This window comes from Diplotaxodon limnothrissa, linkage group LG8 (genome assembly GCF_057381915.1).
Source record: "Diplotaxodon limnothrissa isolate DT_005_m linkage group LG8, D_limnothrissa_male_GT1.1, whole genome shotgun sequence".
NCBI classification, from domain to species: domain Eukaryota; kingdom Metazoa; phylum Chordata; class Actinopteri; order Cichliformes; family Cichlidae; genus Diplotaxodon; species Diplotaxodon limnothrissa.
Genome location: NC_140603.1, coordinates 28,341,767 through 28,358,068, shown reverse-complemented (window position 1 = coordinate 28,358,068; position 16,302 = coordinate 28,341,767). Strand labels below are relative to the sequence as shown.

Genomic DNA, 16,302 nt, shown 5'->3' with positions numbered 1-16,302 from the left:
GGTCTATGACAAAAATACCAGATATTTCTTCCCTCTTTGTTTTACAGTTCATGGATGCAATTTGAAAAGCAAGCTAATTAGCTCCAACTTCAGCTTGGCAGCAGGTAAAATGCTGATGCTGAGACTTGAAGTTGCTGACATCAGTGAGTGACACCACTAGGGTCATCTTTTATATACAGTTTGAAAAAGAAGAAGAAGAATGTGTCATGGTCCTGGGCCATGTGGGCCCAGTATTCTTAGTTCTTTGTATTTTTGTATTTCGTTCCTTATTTAGGCCATGTCTTCTGAGTTGCCCTGTTGTGTTGTTCCCTAAGTGTTTTCCCTTCATGGCTCTCTCCCCCCTGTGTGCCCTCTATGTATTGATGAGCCCTCGTCTCCCTTTGTGGTTGTTTCATGTTTCCCCAGCCCGTTATGTCTGTGTTTTCCCCGTGCTCTCTCTCCTCCTGTCGGAACCTCTGTGCCTCTACATGTCATGTTCAGTTCACCCCGCCCTGTCTCGTTATGATTATCAGTGTCACCTGTGTTCCCCGTGTGTGCCCACTTTCCTCGTTTACCCTCTGTGTATTTCTGTCTGAGTCTCCCTCTGTTCGGCGTCGTGTTCTCCCTCATGCTGTGTGTGATTCCCCCGTGTTTCCTGGTGAGCTTTACGTTAGTTTTTCCCAGTTTAGTTTTGTATCTCCCATTATCTTTTGTCAGCAATAAAGCTGCTTTTTGAGTTCATCCCCGTGTGTGTGAGTTTTGCATTTTGGGTCCTCCTCCTGCCTGCCACACAGCCGAGCCATGACAGAATGATACAATTGGAATTTTATTTTTAGTAACAGAAAAATTGTTCTCAGACTTGTATAGCAAGGAAACTTCAGTTTCTTAACGTAATTATTTGTTAAATATTTTGCACTAACATTTATTTTTAACTGATTGAAAAGAAATCTGTTATTTAAGGGTGTTTTCAGCCAAACAATAGGGTGATATGAATAATACTAAACAGCAAAAACTGAATGAAAATCTTTTTTTTTTAAGAACAAAGATGCAGTCTTCCAGAGATTAAGTGTAAAAAAATCTTTGATGCTCAATCTTGAATTTGAATGACTTTGCAGCTTGATGAGATTTTTACATTTTAAAAACAGAATAAGGGTTTATGCTTTCTTAGCTTTTTGAGGAGCCTTTAAAGCCTCAGCGTTTTGTAGCATCCTCTGTGTGATGTGTCGGCATCTCTGAGAGCAGCTGTCCCTCTGGGTAAAGATGCCCCTGTTTTTCACCTCAAAGCAGGAGCAAGATAGATGGTGTCACTCTTTTCCTGTGGTATTTTTTGATCAAGGAGAGTGGACTTCTGTTCTGAGGAGAACAGGAGCACAGCGAGAACGCGAGAGGAAAACACACAATTAAAGCTTTGAAGAAAACTTTGTTCGCTCTGGTTTCCCCCAGCGAGATGATGCTTTGTAAATGTCTTGAAGAGCAGAAGCTGTGCCAAGACACCAGCAGCGGACAGCGATATTACTCATGTGTACGTGTGTGAAATCTCCGGACCTCATGTCCTGTGCTGAGTGTGAGGCAAATGGACAGGATGCATGATGATGTGTTTATTCGCGATGCTAATGAGACATGACACATAAGTGTTGATCACCATGGAGTCTGAACTGTTTTTTTTCTCCTCATAGGGATGAGGAAGAGCTGCGGAAGTCGTTTTCAGAGCTCGGGGACAGCCTGTGTGACTCCAACTCCTCCAGATCGATGAAGAGGGTAGGCAGCAGCGGGAAGCCCCTGTCGGATGAGTTGCAGCCCACCGGAATGCTGCTGTACAAGAACGGATTCCTGGTTCGCAAAGTCCACGCCGACTCAGACGGAAAGAGAAGTACGAGTTACAAAGTTCAGATTTAGACAATGCTTTGAAACATTTGGCTGCTGCCCAGAGCATCATAAGTGAAACTGTAGGTCATGTCATGTAGAGCACATCCTGTGTGGAGTGTTTGTACTCCAAAGCGAGATGGTTTTTCTTCAACGGCACAGACTAACACATGCTGAGGATTTGGGATTTTAATGCTTTAATTCCAAGAAAAACAACCAGCATTAAATGTCACATTAATCACTCAAATGTCTTTAAAATAAGCTTTATTATTCAACAACATTTAGGCTGGTATTTGAATTTAAAACAATGAATTGATCTGAGGAAATACAGAAAGCAAAGACCTCCGTTATTCGCTTCATTAATGAGTCACAATCAGATGAAATCATTTGCACATATTATGAATATATATACATAAAAAGTAACCAATATTGACCTCCGTTTAAGTGCGATTTCCCCCCAAAGCATGTACTTTGCTGCTAGTCGTTGGTGCTGGTGCCTTGATGCACCAGGTTCCACATTAGATAGGTTTTCACTCCAAAACCAGTTGGTTAGGTTTAGGCTCTCCCTGTAGGGAAGAGTGTGAACATGAGAATTAGGGTGTGCGTTGTCCAGTGCAAGCGTCCTCCACCTGGACAGACACTAGTCTTTTTGTACCTTACTGAGTTGAATGAGCCTGCTGCTGAAAACACTCAGTTTGATGACAATTTACTGCATACATTAAAACATCTAAGCTTCCTCAAAAAGTAGAGTCTGCTACATTTTCAGTGCAGGGATCTGGCAGAGCTTAGTGGCAGATTTTTGGAGGCATATCTCTTTAATATAGGCTACGTTTCAGGAGGAGGTTGTTATTACTGCACCACTCGAAAACAGTGGAGTTCACCAGTTTCCAGTCTCCTCACCCCTGTTGACACACCCCACAGAGTCTGAGAATTTCTGCGGGTGATGCAGATGTCTGTCAGATCACAGTTGTCAGTGATCCGGCAGGTCATGGCTGTGTCCACCTGCATCCCTATCAACTTCTCTGAATTGTGTTGAAGGCACCTGATATTGGTTAGGTCTAGGCACTAAAACATGTCAACATATCAGCAGTTTGCACCTTTGCCTCGGCAGGAGGCTTTTATGTTTACCTGGGTTTTCTCCTGGATCTCTGCTTACTCCCACCATTTAATAATATGCTAGCGTAATGCCACCTATTTCAACACTGAGCACTCGGTCAGTCACTTTCTGGTTAAATAAAGGTTAAAAATATTTAAAACTAGATAAATAGGTCAAATCAAATATGGGTGGGCCCTCAAAACACAAATCAAATCCATATGAGATGAGATAGGACTGGGGCCTCTCACTACAGTGAAAAACACCAAAAATACAATATAATATATAAATTATACACCAGATTTAGTTGAGGGAAATCACAGATTAGTGATTAGAGTGCATTACTTTCAGCTAAGTGTGGGTAATGTGGGGTGGCTGGAGCTGTGGTTCAATCCCAGGCTGCTCCAGTCTGCGTGCCAAGTATCCTTTGGCACGCAGACTGGATAATAACCCCTGATGGATGCTCTCCGATGCATCCATCAGAGTGTCAATGTGTGTGAATGTTAGATAGAAATCACCAAGTAAGAAAAGGCATGGAAAAACGGGCTTGCATGAATGGGTGTGAATGAGGCGTGTTGCATGAAGCACTTTGTAGCACGCAGTCATAAAGATGTTTATGAGAGTGGCACAAACAAGATTTTCAAATATGTCAGTAATAGACCAGATGAATGTGAGACTGATAACTGTGATGTTCTGGCAGGGAAGTCTGTGTGTTGGATTTAATTATGCAGACAGCCACTACAACACAGATAGCAACAAGTGTGCCCCAGACTGGCAGTTTTCTGTGTTGTGTGTTCACAGTATAAGGGTTAAATGTTAGGTGTGTCAGCTCTCCCCAAAAGTTCCTGTAACTCAAGTCGAGCCCACCTCATGACCTTTAGGTCATGAGGTGGGCTAGCCCAAACAACGAAACAAAATCAAGTGCCATAAGTGGCCCAGATTATACCCTAATGTGTGGACTATCTGGGAGCAGACGACACTGGGTTACATGTGCAGTTTTGATTGAAGGTTTCCTGGATGCACCTCTGACTTAGTGCTGCAAAGCTAAGAGCACGATGTAACTTTGTATCTATGACTGGAAGTCTGTAATTAACATTTAATGTTTTCTGCTCCTCGCAGCACCGAGAGGGAAGAGAGGGTGGAAGACTTTCTATGCCATCCTTAAAGGGCTAATCCTCTACCTGCAAAAAGTAAGTTTCACACAGTAGACATATGTTTAGTTATAAAAACTAACTAAATAAATAAATAAAATCTAAAGGGCTGAGTGAGAAACAATTTGCAACAGCCACTGTTTGATATTCATTATTCAACCTTTTAAAGAACGGTTGACTGCATCTCCATAAACATCCTGTCTTACTTTCATGCCAGCAGCAGATTTTTAACAGAAGGTGGATCTTTATCCCTGCGGTGAACGTCTCTTTAGAAACCCAACAACAACAAAAAAGTTCTGCACCAAATGTTACCTGCCTGCCTGCAAACGAGCTCTTAAGATGATTTATTGATTTATTTAAGCAAAATATCAGCAATGAAAAAAGCAGCAGCTTTGCACTGACAGCTCAAGAAGCAATCTGTCCTTTAGAGTCACGTTTTGGTGCCTACTTCCTGTTTACACGAATACATGTTGCTGTGACATAATGTCCTCGTGCAGGCCGGGCCTTGGCACCGTGCAGAGGACCCATACGGAGCGGCGGTGGGCCTGGGTAACCTCTCAACATAACAGGCCACTGCTGCTCCAAATTCCCCCTGAATGCAGAGAAAATTGTGCCTGTAGGGATGCTGTGGCTCTGTTCTCTAAAATAATAACTGAACTTTATTTTTACGGAGGTTTTTTCACTAAGGTCTTCAAGGTTAATTCAAGGCTCATGATTCTTGTGGTGTGTGTCGTCAACACAAGTCCTGTGTAAGGATTTACAGTGACCTTTGACCTCTCCTTCAAGATCAATAGACTAATTTGAAGGTCAAAGTGATAATAATGCTTTATAGAGTTATTATTTTTTTAGACAATAACATAAACTTGTAATTAAACACTTTTTTGACATGTGACTAATTATGCTATATGCAGAGCTATTAATTATGTTTTCATGCCATTGTTATAGAACTAAAAGTGTGGAAATATTTACTTTTTATAAAGGTCACATATGTGATGTGGAGGAATAATATCCATTAGCACGTTTAGGCCTAGGGCAGTGCGGTGGTTCAAACCCACAGCAAGAAGATTTCAGGCTCAAATCCAGCAGCCAGGTATTGAGTTTGTTTGTTCTCCTAGAAACATGGATGTTAGCTTAACTGGTGGGTAAATGTTGGCTGTAGGGGTGAATGTGAGCATAAGTAAATACAATAACATCTAATAAACCTTTGTGAGATCCGCTTTATCAAATAAAAACTTAATGGAGAACGTGACACTTTGTCAGTATATTTTGGTTATTGATTACCCTGTGATTTGTAGACGTATGCATTCGAATCAAAATAATTAATTTAGATGTTTTTAAGTTAAATTAAATTGTTTCAGACTTTGTCGTGGTAAAAAAATCTTCCACTAGTGCTTCACTTTAGATATGAGAACTGTCAAAACTCAAGCCTTTAAAGTTAGCTGAGGTATGAGTCAAGTAATATTTAAAAAATAACTTTTTTATCAAATTAAAAATAATTTGAGAAGTTTATGTCCACAGCTTTGTTCTTCCTTAACGAAAACGTATACGTCTGTCATGAAACCAAAATATCTTCAACTCAAATAAGGTATCAAATATATATTTTATATTTTTATTCTTACTGTTGAACGATTTTTTAATAATTAACTAAACTTAAAAAATTAAAACTAAAAGTTAAAACACATATTGTTTACCAGAAATTTAAAAAGAAAAGAAAAGAAAACTAGACCTTTAAAGAAAATCAAAACTAAATCGAATGGTGATTGTGTACATGCAAAACTAACCATAATAAATAAAAATATGTAGGAAATAACTACTTTAAGTATTAATAATAATAATAATAAGGTCAATACAACCTGCCTGAGGAGGCACTGATCTCTGCATAGCTGCAACAAACAACAAGAAACTAATTAAAACTAGACTAAAAATTCAAAATTAATAAAACTAATAAAACTAATAAAATAATAAAACTAATAAAACTGAACCTATTCCATATCGTCACTGTCATTATATTATGCTGCTATTCATACTGTCATCATATTAATGCTGCTATCCTGTATATATTGTACATACTATTGTTTGAGTACTTACGATTGTTTTTTTTGTACTTTTTATATTTTACATTTATATTTATTATTGAAACTTGCACCAAGGGAGTGGCACTCCAATTTCATTGTACTCTGTACAATGACAATAAAGGCTATTCTATTCTATTCTATTCTAAAATTAAAAAAAAAACCTGATGAGAGACGCCTACAGAGCTCACATTCAGAGCAATATCAGTTGCTTCATGTAAATGTGTATAAGCGTCACCCACTCCTCCAATAAAATATGATCATAGTCAGCATCTTTAATGAGCGTTTGCACCGCAACACACCATTCTCCTTTATACCTGTCGTTCCAGGGGGAGTACAGGCCCGATAAGCAGCTCTCTGATGAGGACCTGAAGAACGCCGTGTCCATCCATCACTCTCTGGCAATGAAAGCTTCAGACTACAGCAAGAGACCCAACGTGTTTTACCTGCGGACGGCGGACTGGAGGGTGTATCTCTTCCAAGCGCCGTGAGTCTCTTTATGCTCTTCTCGCTGAGCTTGAACAAACGCACACGCTGTACGATTTATAGCTCCCACGCTGAGCAGCGTGGACAGCTGTGCAACATCTGCAGCAGAGCAGAAAATTCAGACAGCTAAAAAAAAGAACAAATAAGAAACACCCATGTTTTATTCCACTCTTCTCTTAGTGCTGACTTGCCGTCTCTGGCAATGTTACACTGAACAATCAAAAGTATGTGGACACCCCTGTTTTTAACTACATGAGCCCACATGAACAGATACTGGTGGATGTTGGGGTGGTGGAGGGGTTGACTCTGCAGGAAGCGATGCAAGCAAAGAGCTGCGCTGATATTCCAGAGGGGGGAGGAGGTTTGGTATGTGACACAGCACAGCTCAAGCTGCAAGCCTGAACTTGCTTTCAGCCTTTGTTCTGTTTCACTTCATGTCACGTGGAAATCTGAACTGCATAAAGTCATGAACTTACGTGATTAATTCTGGAGTCTATTCCAGCTACCATAGTGCGAGAGGTGTCGCAAACCCTGCACAGTGAAGATAAGTGCCAATCGAAAACAATACATAAATGGTAAAAAGGGCTATAAAACATGATTAAAAGGAAACTCAAATGCAGTATCACATAAAATAGAAGTCAGTAAAGGTGTGTTTTATGAGGCAAATCATTCTTCAAGCCTTTGCTCCTCAGGTAGGTCCTTTTAAAGCCGGGGACCCTGATTACACCCTTGCCCAGCCTTTTGGAACAGACAGAAAGATCCACCTGAAGAATAAGGCTGTGCACTGGCTTAAAAGGAGTCAACATTTCTGCTCTGACCCAGATGCACTTTAAAATTAATCAGTAAAATCCAACCATCCTACAAAACCAAAGCTGGGATTTGGGGTTATTGAACCGATGGCATGAGTAGAGGCTGTTTCGGTTCACAATACTATGGTGTCCACATATTTCTGGCCATATAGTGCTGCTGATAACAGCTGAATGTCCACCCTCAGCAGCACTCATGTGCTTACAGATTAGTGATACATGGAGAGGATGCGCGATGAAGGTGAAGGTGTGTGTCTGTGTGTGTGTGTCTTAGCAGGATCCAGGAAGTGGCACATGATTGGCCACATGTTTCAGGCCCCAGGAGGACCGGCTCTGTGCTCCAGTTGCAGCTTGCATTTGTCCCAGATACTGTACCCCTCTCGGCGCCTTTCTCCTCTCCTCGTCTCTCTCTCCGCCCGTCTCTCCCTGATGATTTAAGCGATGCTGTCTGATTCGATCTGATATTACTCGGGCTCTTAATGGGCCTGTTAATGTAAAACAGGACTTTTTTCTCTCTCTCATCTGTTAATTGGCTCCAAAATAATTTCTTTGTTAACAGCAGCGCTGCTTTCTCTGATAATTATCCCTTTGATGTTGTAAACCAGCCATGAGCGGATGTGAGCGGGCATCGCAGAGGAGAAGCATTTGTACTGTATGTGTTTTGGAGTTTGTAATTAATCGTGTGTGTGCGTCTGTGTTAATCATCTCAGGAACGCGGAGCAGATGCAGTCTTGGATCACACGGATCAACACAGTGGCCGCCATGTTCTCATCTCCTCCTTTTCCAGCAGCCATCGGCTCGCAGAAGAAGTTCAGCCGGCCACTCCTGCCGGGGACGATGTCGAAACTGTCCGAGGTATCCTAACTTTAATGAGTCTGACAGGTGGCTGATTCCACTCTGAGTATATCAAAGTAAATAAAAGATGGGCGTAGCTTCTGTTTAAGTGGTTTAAAGTGGCCTAAGCCTCCATTAATGACCAGCAGGGGGCGACTCTTGAAGTTGTAGAAAAAGAAAAGTCTGATTGTACAAAAGCTTAAGAACTCCATGTGGAGTCACATGGTCTCTTAGTTAAACCTTAGTTCACAAATACAGGAGCAGACTGTACGCTGTCTTCACCTTTCACAGGTGGAAAACGTAACTTTATAATTACTGTCTGTGAGAAACAACAGGGGTATGAAAGCAGTTCCCTTGTTTTACGGTGGCAATAGAAAAAAATACAAGTAGACCCAAACCATGCCAATAAAATGCTCAACCAGGAAATCAGTTCCACCTCTGGGTCAGGGTTTTAAGTTTTTCCTCTCATAATCTTGGTTTTAACTCTGTGCTCTCAGGAGGAGCAGGTCAGGTCCCATGAAGCTCGATTCAGAGCCATCTCCACTGAACTGGCTGAGCTGCGCTCTTATCCACCTGACCGCAAGGTGAAAGGACGCGAGCTGGAAGAATACCGCCAGCGAGATGAGTACCTGGACTTTGAGGTGAGCTGGATTCACGAATGAGGAATCGAGTATTTACATGAAACTGTCTCGCCTTAAATTTAGATTTTCTTCTTTTCTTTTTTTATAGAAAACGCGGTACGGGACCTACGTCATGTTGCTGCGAGCTAAAATCCGAAGCGGCGAGGAAGACCTGTCTGTATTCGAGTCTCAGCTTCTGGAGGACAACGGGCTGCAGAGGGCTCACTCCAGCCCCACGCTGCAGGACAGCAGCCAGGCCAGCCTGGCCAGCAGCACCAGGGACGGCGGCAACAGCAGCAAAGCCAGCGGCTGCAGCAGCAAGCAGCGGCAGGAAGGCCAGAGACACAGCTACCGACAGGCCGTCAAGAAGTGAGACGAGGCGGGGGCGCCGGGAGCGGCACGGCGTTGCACTGCCAGCGGCAGGCTGTCTCCCTGCAGAGGTTTTGTTTGGAGCTCTGCTTGAAGGGGGGAGCAGGAGTGAGGGTCTACCCCACGCCTTCCCCCAAAACACGAGGCCCTACCCGGCACCCCAATCTTCTCATCTAACCGAGGAGGTGCAGATCCTGTGACTGGCAGACAGGCTAGTGCAGGAGGTGGGAGGGAGCGCTGGGAGGTCACGGATCTGCAGACGAGGTGTCTTTGAGAACGTACGCTGGGTGCCGCAGCAGACTGTGAGGCAGAGAGGCTGCTTACGGATCGGACGGGGCAGCGCACAGGGACCTACATCCAGCATCCTTTCCTTTTTTCTTCCCCTTTTGTTCTTTCAAGGCACCTCCGGCCGCGTTCTCACACCTTTTTTCTTGACCTTACACTCCGTTTTTTGGGACCAAACATGTTTACACACACTTTGAATTGTCATCACATTATAGACGACTGATGATTTGATTTCTGTTGAATTTCTGCCGCTGCTCTTGAGGTGAAGCGCTGTAATAATAATTAAAAAAAACAAAAAACTTAGGAAACATCACCAGGTCTACGGAGCCATTACATTCCAGCTCCTTTTTTTTCCACCACGGTGTGTTCACATTCCACACAGGAGCTGCAAATTCCAGCTTTCAGCTCCTGTATGTTTCGCTGAAGGTGGTTTCCAGTTAAATAAGTGTGTGGCTGCAGTATGCGACGTGGCCGCTGCGTACAGCTCGTCTTTCCTCCTTTCTCTAGCCGCTGACGGCCAACTAGAGGTGACGACGTCAGCAGGAGTTCACAGTCCTCCTGATATGCAGCCAAACACTGCATGACACAAAGAGAAAGAGGTCTTTTTCTTTTTTTTTTGCTCTACTTGAACTCGAGCATCTCTTGCTTTTTGCTTCTGTCCTGTGATGTGCTTATGTTCTCTTTCTTGGCCGAATGTTGTTTTCTGCAGTGATCCGCATGCCTGCATCCAGCACTGCTTCTTTTAGGGCTTTTTACTACTTTGAAGGCAAAAATCTGAGAGCGGAGAAGCTGCTCTCGGTGAGGGGTGGGGAGCAGGTTCGTTCAGTCACTCTCCTCATGCCAGTGCCATACCCAACACGTGTAATCTTCATCTGTACTTATAAACTCACTGGACAGACCCTGAATGTTCTTTGTTTTTCGATATTTTTACAGTATTTTACAGTCATTTGTTGGTGTTGAACTTCATGTGTATGTCAAGTGTATGATGAAATATCTCTTTGTAAACATCCAGGATATGTTGTATATAACGCACCATATATTGTAGTATATATGACAGTATATTTACAATATATTCAGCACACTCATGAGAAGCTGCATTGGGTATACACACACACAAGTCTGGAAATCGCTACTTGGTAATCACATTATTTTATTTTTTCTTACAAACTTTATGAATATTATCAAAATAAGTCTATCAAAGATTAGTAAGGGGGAGTTTTTTGCAGGATTTTAGTGTAAAAAGAAAATTCTTGTGAGGATTTAAGCTCCAGTGGGAACTACTCCAAAGACAGATCATGCTCGAGGTCCTTTGAGAGTCAGCAGCCAGCTTGGTAACACCCCCCCGGGCAGTTTAATTAATCCCCCCAAATAAAATGAATTAGGGAGAGAGCCTTAACTCTGATTTAGTGGTCTCTGAGACGCATCAACTGGACTTTTAAAGAAACCGGTCAAAATATTAGGTTTAAAAGTTACACTCCTTCTACCCAACACTGTTAACATCTCTGTTTAACCCACCATAGACTTACGCTGTCAATACCATAAGCCAAGAAAAGTACTCTCCTCTTTTCTATGATGAAGAGTACGGTAGATAAACTCGCCACAACACCGATGAAATTTTGCAGATCCAAAGATCTTCTAAATACTTGAACTCATAGTCTCTGCACTTCCTGTTTCATAGGGGCACTTGTGAGATAATCCATGATGATTGGGGATCTACGGAGGCCAAAACAGCAAATTTTGTGGTGTAAACATTTGTTATTGTTATGTTTTTGAAAGAAGAGATTAATCTATAGTTCAGTTTTTTACTATTTTTATCTTATTATTATTTTTTATTAGAGATGTAAAAACTACCCTGAGTCACTTTATGGAATCTGTGAATTTGATTTCAAACAGGAAGCCTCTAAAATGGGTGCCGTCAGACTAGAGTGACTGCAGCGTGCCTGTGGTGAATCCTTGTCCCACCAATCAGCATGCGTTAGCAAAATGTCAGCAGTTAATTGACAGTTTTAGTCTTTCTGGAAAAATAAATTGGAAGCATATTTTATTTGCAGACATGTTATCTGTACTATATTTCTAAAAACTAAAAGAAGTGTGTTTTGTATTTTCCTTTGTCTAGAAGCAAGTGTACATATTAATTTTACCTCTAATTCATTAAGGACTTTCTCAAGAGTGCCCCTTCTGCATTCCTTCCTGAATCGCATCAAATTTCTCTACAGGAGTATTAACAGAAAGTGGAATAACTCCCCCAGATCAGCTCTGCAATCTAAATGAAAGGATAAAGGGCTTTAAATTTAATAATTGCGTCACAGAGACAGAAAAACTGGATATTTAGTCAAATCTCATTTTGAAAAAATGCTTCAAAAGTTTGGCGACTTTACACTTCACTTCAAAAAGGGCTCAATCCAAAAGTGCAAAAACAAAAACAAAAGTCTTTGATTATCCTAACAGAGCACTGAATAGCACTGCAAGTGCTCACACATTTTTCTACAATACATAGAAGATAAACCTCCTGCCAGGATACAGCTGAAACAGCAGCAAAACTTTACCGTTAATATGTGTGATGCAACAAAACGATTGGCTCGTATCTCTCCGGGGACTCTGAGTGCCACGGCTTCTCTCTCTTATAATGTCTCATTGTTTGCCATGAGCTAATGGCACGATTCAAACTGGATCAGGGCTGATACTGTTGTAAAAGATGCATGGAAAAAAGAATGAAAACAGAATGTAAAAAAGAAGAAGACAAAGAAACTCCTTATTCAGGAGTGAGTGTGATTATGTGTTTGTGTGTGGGCGGACTGATCTAATTATGGAACCACATAATGTTTGGTAGCCATATACACTTCATAGCATTATTAATGCACAGCCATTTATTACTCAGGCTTTAAAACGACACCTTGAGCAGCTGCAGTGCCAGCGTCCAACCAGCAGGGAGAGCTGTCAGCATTCACCCATGTTCTTTCAGCCATAATCACACCTGCTGCACCTGCAGTGAATATGCACGGCGTCACCCGCTCGCCTGAGCAGGTTGGTGGGGGCGGGTATTGCAGGGCTAAATGAGATAGGACCTGTTTGTATTGTAACTACGGATGTCAAGTCTGAGTGTGTTTTGGGAGTGTGTGCTTATGTGAAAGGCTGCAGAGAGCCTTCCAGACCATCTGACTTTTATCCAGCGCCAAATGTGTTGTTTAAAGCTGTACAGTTTCTAGAACAGATGATTGAATATTCAGGCTATTCAGAAGTTAAATAGTTCAGAAAACCTGAGCGTGTCACGGTGTAAGTCTGTTAATCATGTAGATACCTGCAGCGTAAAGCTGAATCTACCCAGAATTTTTGGTTATTGACTGTCATGTGAGTCATTTTAAGGCAGCATCCTCCCCAGAAGTCATCAGCCTTTATGTCTTTTCTTTGTCTTATGTGACACTTTTACTTGCTTTGGGGGCTTTTTGTAAGACAGAAGAAGCAGTTTAAAGACATTTATGCCCAATTTTCAGCAGCTTATTTCATTTAAAGCTCATTGCCTGCTTCTCTTGTCTGCACCTTTGCGCGCTGGTGGTATTAAAAGGTTTTATGTGTATATTGTTGCCATAACTGACCTCCTGTACATTTCGTGTAACTTTACAGACTTTATACTTGTGTGTTATTAGTAATGTTTGCTGTCTGTTATGTGGCCAAACTGTCAATAAGCAGCCAGACTTACAATGAGTACCTTAACACTGACCTATTCTGCTCATTTAAAGCTATATATCTTCAGTCTTAGACTTAACTAGCGTAGCTTTGCATGATCCAGAGCTCAACAATAATCCTGGTTTAGCTGATACTGGGCCCTTGGGGAGGAAGGCATCTTCTGTCTGAAAATAAAACAGTTTTAGACAGAGGATACCTTCCTCCTTATTGGTTGCCTGTCGTAACACTTTATGCCACAGCAGGTGGGCGGGGCTTCTGTGCTCAGATCACCTCATTAGGAATCACAGAGTTAAGAGTATCAGCAGCCACTTTGGATTTGGTTGATTTATACAAATAATGGCCGAAATATTTTGAAACTATGTCCGTGTTTGATATGAGCATCTATCATTCAAACAGAATATAAATAACAGTAAATAAGGAAAAGCATAATAGGTCTACACAGATAAAATGTGAAAACACTTGTCAGATTTTATCTTGAAAACCTACATCTCTTGTTATTGCATACATAAGAAACTGTTATCTATGTTACCCTAAAAGTAAATGTTTTTTGTGTGTGAGTCTGTGTTGACATCGTACGTGTCTCATAACAAGCAGCCAAACTGCACATGAATTTTGTGCTATTTTTATAAAGATGTATTCAAATTTCTGTTTTCTCTGTCAACTGCTGCTTCTGATGTCTAGGCTCAAATAACAGGAGAGCTGAAGGAAATTTCACTTTTTAAATGTGAGGATTTTCTGCTTTGGAAATCTCTTTGGGTTTTAGAGGGAAGAGTTTTCAATAGCTTTTTCGTACCTTTATGCTAATATTTTATGATATGCCCTCAAATGGTTGATCAGAAATTCAATCAGAAGCTCTCCATTTTTTGCTTAGAGGCCAGATTACCCTGTTAATGGTGCAAATTCTCCAATATATGAGTATAATAATGAAACACCTGGAAGCTCGTGGGTTTGGGGACTCTTGGGGCAGTGGCCCATTCAACCTAATTTTGGTAATCCAGCACTGCTGTCTGCACAACATAACAATAAATATCATCTTTTTCAAGTTTTAGGGCTCCACAGACTCGATGCAAAAACATTTATATTTTTAAATATAAATGACAACATGATTTGACCTGTTAGAGCAGCAGGGCCCTGGGCGGTCACCCAACTGATCCTAAACTGGTTCTGGCACCAGATTTAAACCAAAATTAACCCTTAACCAAGCAACATATCAGCTGCATGCCTCATCTGATGCCTTAACCCGGGCAGCCTTTCATTCAATCAACAAAAACAGTGCTGACATTCAAAAGAGTTTAATAGTTGAAAGGTAACTAAGAATTAAACTCGGTTTGATTCAATGTTAGTTATATAGTACCAAATCACAACAACAGTGGAAAGGAAAAACTGGCAAACGTGGCAAGGAAAAACTCCCTTTTAACAGGAAGAAACTTAGAGGGAGAAGAGCATAGGGAGGGGCGGCTATCTGCTGCAACCGGTTGGTGGTGAATCTTAAACTCATAAAATCTCTTTCACAAGAGTGTCCTAGGCCAGCTTTGACCTCAAATATTAGCTCAATGTTACTTTACTGAGGTCGAACTCCTCTATCAGCTGCTGTGTTTTGCTATCGTTAATGCAGTTATCGGTGCACATAGCCTCCATACTATTGCCAACTCTGTGGCCAGATCAGTTTCACCATTTATTAACCGACTGTTTGGGGGATATAAAGAGCTGCACTGAAGTGCAATCCATAAAGTGCCAAAGCCAAACCAACAACAGCGAGAGCAGTCACTTAATCGTCTGTGGCTTTATATGCAGTACAGATTTAAAGAAGTTTAGAGTCTTCACTGTATCTCAAAGTTTTCCCCTTCCCACCGCCTCTCTCCATGTGTTCTCACCACTCACATACATCACAGAGCAGCAGCTGGTCCTCCATGGCACTGGTTAGCATAGAAATGCCTGGTTCCCCTTGATGACGCCTGCGTGATACTCATGTCAAAGTGTTGCACCGTGTTCACAGACGTAGGATATCTGCAGCTCAAACTGTCTCTTCAGCGTGCACTTGTACATCACAGCCTCATTTCTGAATGTAAATAAAGCATGAGATATTACGGCCTGCTTTCATTTATATTATGATTAGAGTATTAAAAGAAGGCTTAATATATAAGGTAGGTCAGCATTTTTTCCTGTCCTTGAGCTCATGGTCATTTCTCTCTTTTTGTTTTTAATCAATGTGAATGAAGGGAATGGCTATATTTAATGCTGTTGTATGCTGTCGTGTTTTAGAGACTTGAGCCAGCTCATACGAATCTTTTTACATGTAGAGGTCTGGTCTGATCCGTCTCAGTGTTTTTTAGACTGGTGCAGATAAGGCGATGTTCATTTTATGCTATACATACAGTGAGCTACATGTGTCACTGCCTTGTTATAACTCACCAAGGAAATGTTGTTTGTGAGCTTCTCACTTTGAGAAGCATAGGAGATAAAATAAAAGTGTTTTGAAAGGTTTACTGCACGTGTGAACATCATTGCGTGGAATGTAAAGTGCCGTACTTAAGCGCTTTAGTCGTGTGCATTAGTTGAATGCTTCTGTACAAATTTCACATGTGAGACTTCAAAAACATGTGCTTATAAAATAGAGTGCTTTAAAAATTTGCTCCACCTTGACCAGCTGCAGTATTAAAAGACAGCGTACATGTTAATATATGAGTTTGAATGACCCATTAATATAATACAGCACTAAAACAGGTGATTCTTTTACACAATGAGTAGAGTTTATGTTGATGTACTTTTTATCTTAATTATGGTATTAGATCCATCGCTGGTGTGCACAAGGAGCTGATTATACTGTTATCAGCTAAAATGTACTGTTTTTTGCCTCTATTAATACATCTCCAGGGGAAAATGACTGAAAAATCTAGCCAGTTGCCATCTTTTATTAACAGTCTATGCAACCCCTCTTTTCACAGGGGTTTAAGTGTCATTAAAACCAGCTGGTCACAAAGTACACATTTGGGGCTCTTGGGGGAGTTTGCCATTTTGGTCCAAGTTCCACTCTAATGCACAAGATTCAAATTAATGTTT

General features: G+C 41.4%; 1 protein-coding gene across 3 annotated transcripts in view; it reads left to right on the top strand.

Annotated features, from left to right (window-relative positions):
- The window catches only part of LOC146627117 (uncharacterized), an 86,845-nt gene extending 71,129 nt beyond the window's left edge, over positions 1-15,716 (top strand). For all 3 annotated transcript variants that reach the window (XM_085361622.1, XM_085361619.1, XM_085361621.1), the window contains exons 12-17: positions 1,656-1,849; positions 4,055-4,125; positions 6,488-6,645; positions 8,161-8,305; positions 8,782-8,925; positions 9,014-15,716. In XM_085361622.1, coding sequence (XP_085217748.1) covers positions 1,656-1,849; positions 4,055-4,125; positions 6,488-6,645; positions 8,161-8,305; positions 8,782-8,925; positions 9,014-9,277 — 976 coding nt within the window. In that variant the 3' untranslated portion in view covers positions 9,278-15,716. The remainder of the gene's footprint in view (positions 1-1,655; positions 1,850-4,054; positions 4,126-6,487; positions 6,646-8,160; positions 8,306-8,781; positions 8,926-9,013) is intronic.
- The last annotated feature ends 586 nt before the right edge of the window (positions 15,717-16,302 follow it).